Here is a 12,972-nt window from a genome sequence, read left to right as displayed (position 1 = left end):
GGGAGGACCGGCTGCTGTAGTGACTGTGCTGCCATGTCCAATCAACTTCAGACTTATCGCTTCCTAAAATTGCTTGTAAATATGAAAAGCTCACAAGCACATCAAAGCATGAATAACCAAACGTTGCAGTCGAATATCACCATCTACTGTTAAAACTGCTCTTTGCCTAAAAATATATACGAAATCAACTTGTGATTTCCCATTTCTTCCCATGTTTGTGTTTGCCGCAGAACCTCTCCTTCCCAAAATGTTGCGTTTATTGATTAAAAAGGCATTCAGTTCTTGTAAACAAAAGGCCAAGAAAAGTCTGTAAAGTTAGATGCATTTTATTTTGTTAGAAGTATGTTTTATGCACACTTATGTTATTTGTTTAGAAATGGAAGATTAGGATCATGTGTTCACCAACACCTTTAGGACCCCATGAGTAACCCTCCAGCTGCAGAACTACACAGAAAAAAAACATATGACTTAAGATATCTTTCTTGCTCATCGGAAGGGTTTGTGATATCAGAACTTGTGATGTCAGTAAAACATTTCTCAGAACATGTGACATCAACAGAAACTTTATGAGCATTTCCTCAGCATCCTGCCTGGCCTCAAAGCCCTGTCATATGAGATTAAAACCACACTGGCGTGCACAAACAGCCTGCATTTTACCCTTATTACCTCCTACTGAAAGTGCCAACCATGCAATGTCATTCATAAGTAAACTTTCCATTGTCCACTATGAGGTATCATGGAAAAACATTTGAATAATTGTGACTCTGAAGACCTGATGAAGACTTGATGAATCATGAAATTCAAAGATGACTGTAAACACATTTTACCATACACCGAAGTTTTAGTGCCAAATTGCTTTGCAGCAACACTTTGTGTATTTTTTGTATGAATCTATGCAATATGCAATATGTTTATATTGTGTAAAAGAAAATGATTAGAAAGATCTTTAAGAGAAAAAGCCAGTAATGCACCGAGATGTATCCTGAATAATCCCAGCAAATGTAAAGCCTAAAGTAGAGGCAATGACTTATTAAGACATGTTTTAGCACAGGCTGTGATATGTGGTATGTGATTCTGTCTAGCCCAGGGCTCATCGTGTGAAATAACACTAAAGACACAGATAACACACAAATACAAAGAACCTTATAAAAATGTGACAAATGATCTCTCATACTGGATGGCAAACCAGTCAACATGTTGATGTTTTAATTAGTTCTTACACAAAAAGATAAACGCACATCTTATGCGTATGTACAGACTATCAGCATCATTCAATCCCGTCTGACAGTAGCAGCATTTTGAGTTGTTGTCTGATGTGATATTATAGGTGTGGACACAGGCTGATCCTGATCGTCCTGTCGAGACAGCCTCTTGCATCCTTATACACCCAAACAGACTTGACCTGTTCAGGAAATGATCTGAACAATTAAAGCACATATATACGCTTTTTTTAAATCACAATAAAAAATGGCTGGGAAGAGTAGCCGATAAGTGTGTGTGCATGTGTGTAAAACAGAAAAATGGTGTTGTTACACATCGTGCAGTGGGTGACTGCATATTTGGTGATGTTTCAACACTTCCCCTTACAAAAACCTATTTCCACTTTACATATTATGTGATGTCAACAACATGAATGCAAACATGACAATCCTCTTTATTCATATTCCTAATTCTGTTTGTTTAAAGATGGCTTTTCTCACACAATCCGCACACACAGTCCGACCCGTCCTTGGTTTTCAACGTACCCATTCACACTGATGATGATAACCTGAACAATCACATGACTATGACAGATGTGACTTCAGGTAAACACTGCTCTACATTTTAGGGAAATGAGAGACATAGACCTCAATCTGATGTAATCTCACCACCATCGCTGCTGGTGCTCTACCATATTACTTCTAAAAGACAGATACATGGCAGAAGCACCAATAACTGCAGAGATCCGCCATGACTACACATTAGGCTTGTCGAGTCGACAGACACTTTGTGCTTCCGTAGGGAGCTAAACCTACAGCAGACCACGGTATATTCATTTATTTATCCCTGATTAAGTGAATGTAGGAATAACTATGTTTTGCATTCAGATCAGTACAATAAACATAAACTGTGATATAAAAAGATCATTTGTGAGCATAATCGTAACTGGGTGTTTCGGAATAAACACGCAGCACATGTTAAATACACGTAAACATTTTGCCCAATTAGAATAGGGCGTGTCGTCATCAAGGCTTTCGCAGCCGGTTTTGAGCAGCACCTGACCTAGGCGGCTGGTCTCGTTTTGCTCTTGCCGTACTTTAATGGCACATGTGATCGTAAGGAGGAGACTGCAGCGCAGATCCAAGTAGGACCAATTGTCAAACCAGAATGCATTGCTATTGTCAGGCGGCTGCAGATTCTTGTGGCATCGCATGAAGTCGAACAAGCCTAATAACTACATGATTTTATTTCAAGATGGAAACAGTCTGAAATCCACAATCCAAGGCCAAATCCGAGTTTGAATAATAATGATGATCTAGACCAAACAATGTTCCAGCAGAACATCAAGTTTCATATTTTTATTAATTCATCTTTAAAAGCATCTGTAATAAGTGTTATTCCTTTAGGTCTTAACATGTTGCCACATCTTTTTCTATTGCTGCAGAGCAAGACTGAAATACTCCAGTCATTTTGGTCATACAAATAAGACTAATACATGATTCGAAACCGTGATCGGTCTACTTTTATTAGTGTGTACTTATTATATACAACATGTTTTGCTTTGTAAAAGAATTTGAAATATACAGGCTGTGCTTTAAGCCTTTTCTCTCCATGTGCATCTTTATGAAATGCGTCATAAAAACTTTATAAACTCTGCGAATACTCAACGTAAAGCCTATGTATAAAGAAAGATTGTCTACTTCGAAATGATCCAATTAATATTACATTTTTTTTTATTATTTACCATGTATGAAATTTCTCCCCCATCAGCTCAATATATGATAACATCCACAGAAAGCTCTTTATCACATGATCCACGCAAGCCCCAAACAATGGCAAAACAAAACAGCAAGCCTCTTGGTCAAACAAAGAGGAAAGGTTTAGATTATATTTTAAAAGATGGCCACTCCGAGGATAAACTGTTTCATTGTAAAGAGAATTTACTTAATTTTTGTCTGTGGCTGTTTATAAATGCAGGCCCCAAAATGGTGCACGTGCACATCTCACAGTGTCATGTGATGCCTTCATAACAAAAGCTTGTGTATTTTTTGCTTTGCATTCATATTTGCTTGAGGCAGTGAATAGAGGAAACATCTATGTAAAGTAAAAGTATGGACGAAAAGCCAAACATGTCTTGATTTCCTCACATCAAACCCTTTCCAGGCTAGTTCATTTTTCAAGTAAAGTTTAAATGTAGTAAAGTAAGAGCTGTACTGGACATTTCTGTCCAGTCACATGTTACAGTATTTACATGCAAGCAAGCAGTCAGGGCTGTGTCGCAGGTGCTCAACAGAAGTCCAGCTCCTAGTGAAGCTTCTTTGCATATTTATCAGCACCTTCTGTAGGGCTCGGTACCCACAACAGAAACACAAAATAAGGAAGCAACCTACCCACCAACTGTTGGAAAAAGTACACAGGAAGACAAACAGCGCTTTATATTTAGCACGTCCAAGTCCAGACAATCTTCCAAATGTACGTGAATTAAAAGTGGAAGATCCTTGTTTCTTACCTCAGCAGTGCAGCTCTGCATGTTCTTCCTCCTCAGCTCAATACATTTCCTCAGATTACAGATCTGATGACCTGTTTTTCGGTTCAGGCAACTGCTGCATTCCCCGCAGTTGATCTTGTGCAGGCAGGGCGTGCAAACTCCACAGCGACTTCTCTTTTTCCTCTCTTGAACCCGAAGTAAACGCAGCTGGATATCCTCAGCTTGGAGAGAAGGGTTTCCTGATGTTCTTTGCTCCAGTAACAACTCTGCCTCGCTGTTGAATGAGGACCGGCTGCTCTCGGTGCTGCTGTTAAAAGACACCGGCGCGCTGTCGTAAAAGCTTGCGCTCAGCGAGAGGAGAGAAAGCGCTCCCTCTTTCTTCCCTGACATTTCAGCATCCTCCGTTTCATCTTTGGAGTCCACTACAGTGCTGTGAAACTCAGTTTCGTTCACCTGGGCAGCATCTATAAAGTTTTCAAGTGCTGTTTCTTTGGGGGACTGGCACACTAGGGAAGTCACAGTCTCGGAGTGTTCTGGAGCGTTTCCGTCAGGAAAGTCTGAGTGTGTGTGTGGTTCATCGTTGACCTTCTCAGCTTGACCTGAAGCGTACGTATCTGCCTGTGAAGGGTAGAAAGATGTTAAGTCTGAGGAACTGTTGTTGTTGTTCGCAAAGTCTACATCACTGACGGGGTCACGCTGCTCAACAAGTGCCGTGTTCGCCGGCTCGGAAGAAGCCGAGCGGTTTTCATCTTGTGCAGTTTCTGTGTTGGCTTTCAGCTTCTCCTCCTCTGCCTTGTCACTGTTGTGAACAACAGTCTCTCTGTCCTCCTCCGCAGTCTCCTCAGAGTCGATGTTAACGGTCAGTCCTTCTCCAGTCGGGATAAAGGAGTTCATTTGTAGGCCATCACAATTAGGATCATGAAGTTCTGACCTTTCGGTATCAGTATCCTGTTCCTTGATCTTCTGACCTCCTTTTCTGCCTTTACTCTGCCTCGTGCGAGAATCAAGGTCCCGTAGGACGCTCTGACACGAGAGACTGCTCCAAGGTGACTTCCCTTGACTATTATCTTTTGACAACAAGCCATTTTGCCTCAAAGAACCACGCGTGTGCCTGGATCCTTTGACAACAGGGACATTCTTGCCTCTCCTCCCGCCAGGCTTACTGACAACACTCCTCTGGGCCCTCTTGACTGCCTGCTTCTTGACTCTGGACTTTTTTATCTCATCTTGGCTCCGTGTAGCCAAGCCATAAGCTTTTAGCGAGTTGACCGTTCGCCTTGTGGTCATGAAGGCTTTCAACCCCCTAACGTTTTGCTTTACAGACGCACGTGTTGACCTCTTGGGTACTTTAGCAGTAGGAGGCATGGCTGAGCTGACAGAGTGAGGGCGGAGCGGTACAGAACAGCCGGCATGGGAAACAGTACAAAGAGGACTCTGGGCAGCACGTTTGAAATATTTCAAGTAAGATTACATTGAGAATGTTGCATTACCTGTGGAAAATAACATTTATTATTATATTTTCCAAACGCAAATATTTTATCAAATAATTTTGTAGCATGACGATGAACCATCAGACGACATTCGTAACTACATATTCAAGATAACGCAGAGTTACATTAACCATACACAGACCATTTTAGATTATTATTATCATGTGTAAAGTGTCATATACTTTTAAAGTGCACTTTACGCAAGATAATGTGTGCATGCACAGAGTTCATTCATTCATGCATTCACGGAGTATCTCACGAAGTGTCCCAACTGTATAAAACATTACAATAAACTATATAACCTATATTTTTGGTATAAACTATGTAAATATGAGGATGCTATAATTTACATAAAAATAAAATATCTACATCGATTTATCTGGCAGACAAAGTATATTCAAGGTATACATTTGTTTCTGTTAGTATGTTCCCTGGGCTTAAAATCCACCAACATTATTGACAATATAAAAACACTTAAGTAGGCTAAATGTTAAATTGTTTAAGTACAGTATTACAACATTTTCTTGAATTACTTCACAGAATAACACAGTACATTGTATAAAACTGGCATAGCATGAAGGTCGCCCAAGTTACATTCCAACCTACAGCACAAGTTGACATTAATTTAAAACGTTTTAAATGTGACTTAAGTTACATCTTCCTGGAAAATACTCATTTTAAGTTTGTAGTATAAATGTCACTCATGTGTGCAGAGTGACACGTTTATCAAATACTAAATGCTAAAACCAGTGCTCGAATTGAAGGGGACCTGGGGGAATCCGGGATCCCCTTTACGCATCAGACCCCCATAACAAGTACAAAAATAGACTTGGGGGGTCCCTCAGATATCTTTATTTGAGTAAAAATGATATTGACAAATGTGATTAAATGCATACAATGGACTTGGTACATTTTGTGAATTAATTATTTACAATAATTGATATTAAGTTTGTTTATGGGCTAGTTGTCATGTGACTTTCAATTTGAAACGCAAAACAACCGTTCAAATGTCATTTCTGTTCACCAAGCCTGTATTGATTTGATCCAAAATACAGTAAAAGCCTGTTCTTTTATGTAAGCCTGTTTTATATATTATGATCAAATATATTGTGCACTTTATATAAATTGTATATTTTCGACACGAACCCCCACCCCCACAAAAAAAGTCTTATGGTGGGGACTTGATTCAATTCGAGCACTTGCTTAAACTTCAATGTAAAGTTATTTTAAAGGCGCGTGCGTGATCAATTCCAGTTGACAAGTGAATCTCGAGGACCTCGCAGATGTTTACACGCGCAAAACACATTAGGCACCCTACTTAGACAGCACTGTTAGCATAACACAGACGCCAAGTCGGTCATCTATGTAGGGAGGTATCTGGGTTTCGAGACACAGTGTCAAGTTAGCTGACTAATCGCTTACGTCCTTTCACACTTATCTCTCAACAGTTTGTTTCGGTTTAGACAACGCCGTTTACAAACTATTAAGCGTGATAACAATTTAACAATTGAAAATAGCCATACTTAAGTTTATAAACAGAAGTCTGTCGTGTTGTTGCGGACACTTTGAAGGGAGTTGAAATACTTTACATACCAGAGAGACAGTCGCGCTGTCGAAGGGCTAAATATTCCCCGCCTGCACGACACGACTGATCCTTCAGCATTTTCCCTTCGACCCGCGCGCGACCAACATATCGAGCTGCATTGTTCCGAACGTAACGTAACGTCAAACTGTACCTGACGTGCTGCCACAGAGAGTAACGCGTCTGATCAAAGACGAACCCAATGTCAATCCATTTGGTACCGCAGCCAGAGTCAAGCTACACTCTCCAGTCAACTTCAGGCTATTTAATGGACGTCCGTCAGGTGGAGGGAAAACGTGGACTGGATTACCGGAAGGCTTTATATCTGTCGGATGAATCATTAAAAACGAATAAATGTGCTTCAGGCTAACATGTCGCGCATTGCCTGATAGCCAAAATGTGGAGTACCACGTTTTGAGATGACGTCAGTTTCATTATGACTAAAATGTTGGAGGTGTTATCGTAATACTTTTGAATTTATACGGTGAAACTCTTACACTGTAAAACATTATATGATCAATTAGGCTACTCACGGCAACATATATTTTAACGTTACTATAACTTATCGAAATAAGTTAAACTTGTATTTGTGTTTTCATGTTGATTTAAGATATGAAAAGGGTTACGTAGTAATCGATGCATTTAGATATGTATATATTGTGCATTATTGGATTATTCTCAAGGCAATAAATATACAATACACAAAAACTCCTAAAATATCCTACAGACGGTACAGCCAGGCAAAGAAAGACAACGTTTTAAATAGGGCAGATAGCAGCTATGTAAACCCCCCAAAAAGAAACATTATAAAACAGAAAATCATTGAATAAAAATAATTTGAAGTAAAATGTTTTTGAATACAAATTATAAATACCAACAAAGGGGAAATTAAGCATTCACCAAAAATGCACAACATATTACCATACGAAATCAAATTAAAAATCATATACCATTTAAATACATATATAACCAAGGAATAATTTAAAATAACATTAAATTAAATAATACAAAAATCCTCTTAAGAAAAATACACAGGCCGCTTGGTGCGGTGACGTATGAATCCTGCGACGGTAAACGAATCAGTGAAGGACATGCTATGGGCTAAACTGCCAAAAAACACGTGAAAACGTGTACCCGTGGCTTGACGTCTTATCGTATGTAAGTAAACCTTTTCTAGATTGAATCTAAAATGAATAGTATTGGTATCATGAGCTTGGTTTATAAATGCAACTGGTGCGTCGTTTATAGGAGGTAGAGTTGACAGGTCACGTAACGTGAGTTCCGCTGGTCGATGTGCTCAGTTGTGCAATCCTGTGCTGACCTTGTTTGAGTACAAGTGTATTTTATGTGCATATGAACGCATTCAACTGAGTGCTACTGCAAAACCAAACTATTTCTGTACGGCGAGAGTTGTTGAATTGTGATGTGGGGAGGAAGCACATAACGTATAGCAACAGTGACCAAGGTAACATTGTCTAAACATCATTGTGATTCGTGTTGTGATTTAATTTGTGGTGTAAATGCTTGTGATTGAACGTTATTGCAACGACAAACAGACAAGCCAACGGCACACTAACAGAAATAACGTGCTTTTACCTTTTCTGGTTATGGCGTAATGGCATTACTATGATTTTAAACCTTATAGAACAATACTTTGCATTACACTTTTCTAATTCATATAATCATATAATTACAATCACTGTACCAGCAAATCAGATTTTAAATTTCCAGCCTAAATATGAAATCATTTTACTATAAAGAATCATTGCCACTGTAACTATTGCATGTTTGCGTTTAAGTTAAATTCATTCATTCCAGATCTAATTCTGCCCCTCACCTGTCCAGATGACAGCTGTATGTCATATAGTTTGCCCTTCTAGTTTAAAGTGTGTATTGTAATTGCTTTTCTCAAAACCGAAGACTTGTAAATTTGACTTTTACAACTCCATTTCTGTTTGATATGACTTGTCTGCGTGCATAGTCCAACCTGTGGCAGAGATAAGTTAAGGCGTAGGAATAACAATGCATATGTTTGTTTAGACCACATTCCAGAGTGTGCTGAAGACATGAGCGCATTGGAATCCTGATAACAGACATCATGACAGCAGAGGCTGTGTCTTCACAGAGTCCAGCTCAGATCCCGGCTCCTGTTCAGAGGGACTTCCATTACTGGACCCGCTCCTTTGTAGCAGGAGGTAAAGCAAACTTTCGATCCTTGTTCGATCCACTTGTGGAAAGTGAGTAGTTAAGTACATGGGTTGAGCCACTCATACATATGTAGTGTACAATGTGTTATTGAAGTTGAAATACCAATATAGGTCACATTCATTCCTTGTTTACCATTTTCGTTTTCACGAAGGGAAGCACTTCTATCCAATCGTCTTCAGTCTGATTACTTTTAATTTGTTTGCGTTGCTAGTGCAATGCCATATTTGACCAGTCACGCTACCAGACCACTTTGCGATGTTATAGGACAGCTGTAACACTGTTGTAATGCTGTTTTTGTGTTCAAAAGGTGTGGCAGGATGCTGTGCAAAGTCCACCATAGCACCTCTGGACAGAATAAAGATTTTACTCCAAGCTCAAAATCCTCATTACAAACATCTTGGTCAGTCTGTGTTGTGCATGCGAACAACGTTAATGTTTAAGGAATTATTCTTTATAAGATAATCGATCAACAGACACCTGAATTTATGATTTTCTTTATTATTTGTAGGAGTGTTTGCCACTCTTACAGCTGTGCCAAAGAAGGAGGGCTTTCTTGGGCTGTACAAGGGAAATGGGGCTATGATGATGAGAATTTTCCCCTATGGAGCCATTCAGTTTATGGCTTTTGATATCTACAAAAAGGTTTCTTTTATTTTAAAGTCATCTTATACTTATATCAACCAGTGTTGAAATCATTAATTGCCTTGATGTGGTTGGCTTTTTTAGTGGCTTGACTATAAAGTTTGCTTTGTACTTAATACCAATGATACTTTTTGTTTAAATTATCTGATGCATTAAGATGTTTCTTATTTATTTTTAGTTCCTTAGCACACAGCTTGGAATATCTGGACACATTCACCGGCTGATGGCGGGATCTATGGCAGGTTTGTTGTTTTTGTCATAACATTTGTACTAATGCCAAAGGCCTTTTAGTGTTTAATTATGCATAACTAACTGCTTTCCACAGGAATGACGGCAGTTATTTGCACCTATCCACTTGATGTTATCCGAGCTCGCTTGGCTTTTCAAGTGACAGGAGAGCATCGCTACACTGGCATCGGAAACGCCTTTCAGACCATTTACCTGACGGTACGAATGATGGAAAACAGGAATCGTTGAGAGGTTTTGTGGTGCCTGTATGGATTACTGTGTTTTTGTTTTTTAAGGAAGGAGGAATCTCTGGCTTCTACCGAGGTTTGACCCCCACAATAATTGGCATGGCTCCATATGCAGGTTATTATCGTACAATAAAACATACTGATATTTTGGAGTTTCAGGCTCAAAAACACTTTTTAATATAGCTGATGTCCTTTTGTTCATTTGCTCCATCCTACAGGATTTTCTTTCTTCACCTATGGTACTTTGAAGACTCTGGGACTCACCCACTTTCCAGAGCATTTAGGCAAGCCGTCTCTTGACAACCCAGATGTTCTTGTGCTGAAGACTCATGTCAATCTGCTGTGCGGTGGAGTTGCTGGAGCAATTGCTCAAACTATTTCGTATGTTTTTCCGTTTTTTTGTTTGTTTGTTATCTTTGTAGATTGTCAGTAAGAGGATTTGTATGGTTGTGGGAAACCCGGAAATGTCACAAATGTTTAAAGTTAAGCTGAAAAAGTTATGGGATTCATTTTGTAGTAATGCTCAAGTATTTCATTAACTAGGAATCTCTATAAAATATTTATTTAATGAGTACCGTATTGTGTTTTATAGCACCACAGGGACATTTGAATATCCTATCCCTTGTCTTTTTTCTTTTGCATAGATATCCACTAGATGTCGCCAGGAGAAGAATGCAATTAGGCACATCACTTCCTGATTCGGACAAATGTTTGTGAGTATTATAAAATGAACGATTTCAATTGCAATGCTTATAACATTATTCATGCAATCGCTTATATATTTTTGCTTTATTGTGTTGAGCAGCACCCTCTCAAAAACCCTCAAGTATGTGTACTCTCACTACGGTATTAAGAACGGATTGTATCGCGGTCTGTCCCTCAACTACATCCGCTGCATACCCTCACAAGCTGTTGCCTTCACAACATATGAATTCATGAAGCAATTCTTTCATCTGAATTAGAACAAGTTTGACTGAGCCTTAACGTTGAAATGACCCCTGGCAACATCAACATTGTGTGCCATTCCAGTCAACAGCGATGTGTTTTTAAAAATCCCTGCACGCTAATGGCAAACCTGTGGCTTTACAAATTCCAGCAACAGTCGCTGGGCAGAGGACAAAGAGAAGACTAGCTCTTGGGAGTGTGCCCCTAGCAACCGACAATGGAAATTGCATGGCAACCTTATATCTATAAAAGCATTGGAAGTGAATATCTCTCTGAATATTATGCCTCAACTTTACCTCACTTATGGCATCGCAATTATGTCAGCGATGATTGCAGAAGCCACACAAAGTGCTTTGAGCTATTACTAATAATCGAAGCAACTGGAAAAAAAAAGTGTGGAACCAAATTTTCCATAGCCAGACTTGATTTATATAGAGCTTTATATTTCATCAAATCCATGTCAATCATTTTCATCTCACCATCTCCATCTCACTCAGTGACTTCCTAACCACTTCAATTCAATAATTTAGGAATGGACTGAATGAAGGAGAGTGTCTATTATGCCTATGCAGTATTAATGAGTCACATTTATATAAAGAGGTTACTGTGGCTAAACTTAAAGACTGCTCGGTAACATCCAGTATTGTGCATGCATTTCTGCAGGAAACACAAGCAAGCAGAACAGTTTGTGGTGATGTGCATATCACTGGGGATGTGCATACATTATTCACTCATTTGTCATGGGAACAAAATGGACTCCCTTAAATAAAACATGAACTTTGTTTTCAGACTGGTTAGGTATATATACATATGAAAATATTTGTAAATAATGCTGTCTAGCCTCTGTTCTGAGTCTCTTATTGTACCGTAGTAACACATTTTAAATGTAGTTTGTACATTTTCACCTAAAACAATTGTGAATTTTCACAATTCTATGTTTATCTCAATAGTTCGATGACTTGTGTTCTTCTTTTGTTCTGCCATATGGTGGCACTGTTGCAGTGAAATGATGTTGTACGGCCACTTGGGCACTTGTTGCCAGAGGATGAAAGGAAACATTTACATCTGTCATTTACAAAAAACATGGTTGTTTGTTAGAAGTGCAGTGAACAGACAGAGGATTTTGTTTATAACTGATGAAAGCAGTTTTATGACTGAAAAGCAACAGTAACAGTAATGCGTAAAGGGTCATGATGAATTTCAGGTTTATTTGCACAGATTACCACAGAGCTGAATCACTCAACTATCATGTTTGTCTTAATTCTCTTTACTGATTGTAGCGAATCGACAGTTTTTATGGCTGTTCACAATCTTACATTTTAATACGTTTAGCTCTAGTATTTATTTCTTGCTTTATTTGTATTAAAAATACACGTTGAAATGACCGCTTGGCTTATTGGTGATCAATGACATGCTGTTTTGTATGTGAGTGTTCGTTTTTATGTTGCTTACATAAATATAAAACATGGAGTCAAAATATAAACATTTTTTCTGAGTTTTTGTAATGTTTTAAATGCACAAATGATTATTGTCATTACAATCCATACCATTAGTCACCCTGGGATTTACCTGACATTCCCTGACTTTCCTGCTGGGTAATGCATTACTTTTTTTCCTGTACCTACCACTTAATTTGCATTTGTTTCCTCCTATGTTTGTGAGGTACTGTTGTATAGAATGGCCTATTTGACTGGAAAATATGCTCTAAACAAAACATCGATGATAGTGGTGTCATATTGACAAACGTTAAGTAGTAAAAACAGACGAGTTCTAGTCATTGGAGAGTAATGTTCAAAACTTTTCACACATCAAATATATATGGCATTTTATTTTGTAAGCGTGTCCCCTAAGACTCAACCATCCTCACAATAACTTTAAAAGATAAGGAGCAAAAATACATTTCGTCCATTTTTATCAGCAGGATTAAAGATGGTACACCAC

General features: G+C 38.7%; 2 protein-coding genes across 3 annotated transcripts in view; one reads left to right on the top strand and one right to left on the bottom strand.

Annotated features, from left to right (window-relative positions):
* tet1 (tet methylcytosine dioxygenase 1) overlaps positions 1–7,031 on the bottom strand; it is a 33,567-nt gene extending 26,536 nt beyond the window's left edge. The window contains exons 1-2 of the mRNA XM_079473174.1: positions 6,772–7,031; positions 3,710–5,178 (exon numbers count right to left, since the gene is read on the bottom strand). Coding sequence (XP_079329300.1) covers positions 3,710–5,053 — 1,344 coding nt within the window. The 5' untranslated portion in view covers positions 5,054–5,178; positions 6,772–7,031. The remainder of the gene's footprint in view (positions 1–3,709; positions 5,179–6,771) is intronic.
* A 763-nt stretch (positions 7,032–7,794) lies between these two features.
* Positions 7,795–12,415, top strand: slc25a16 (solute carrier family 25 member 16). 2 transcript variants are annotated; one of them, XM_079472639.1, is made up of 10 exons: positions 7,795–7,918; positions 8,801–8,955; positions 9,276–9,368; positions 9,477–9,610; positions 9,789–9,852; positions 9,936–10,057; positions 10,135–10,201; positions 10,305–10,467; positions 10,731–10,799; positions 10,892–12,415. In XM_079472639.1, the coding sequence occupies exons 2-10, from the start codon at positions 8,859–8,861 to the stop codon at positions 11,046–11,048; spliced, it is 966 nt and encodes a 321-aa protein (XP_079328765.1). In that variant the 5' UTR covers positions 7,795–7,918; positions 8,801–8,858; the 3' UTR covers positions 11,049–12,415. The 2 variants fall into 2 exon arrangements, with proteins under 2 accessions (XP_079328765.1, XP_079328766.1); XM_079472640.1 differs by lacking the exon at positions 7,795–7,918 and adding an exon at positions 8,008–8,225.
* Positions 12,416–12,972: the final 557 nt, after the last annotated feature.

This window comes from Barbatula barbatula (assembly GCF_947034865.1).
Source record: "Barbatula barbatula genome assembly, chromosome: 14".
Classification (NCBI taxonomy): Eukaryota; Metazoa; Chordata; class Actinopteri; order Cypriniformes; family Nemacheilidae; genus Barbatula; species Barbatula barbatula.
Note: the sequence above shows the minus strand (reverse complement) of the source record. Positions and strands in the feature narration are given on the sequence as shown.

Coding starts and splice junctions, on each gene's coding strand:
- slc25a16 (XM_079472639.1), top strand. CDS start 8,859: ATGACAGCAGAGGCTGTGTCTTCACAGAGTCCAGCTCAGATCCCGGCT. Junction 9,611..9,788: donor CTTTTGATATCTACAAAAAG/GTTTCTTTTATT, acceptor ATTTATTTTTAG/TTCCTTAGCACACAGCTTGG. Junction 10,058..10,134: donor TTCAGACCATTTACCTGACG/GTACGAATGATG, acceptor TTGTTTTTTAAG/GAAGGAGGAATCTCTGGCTT.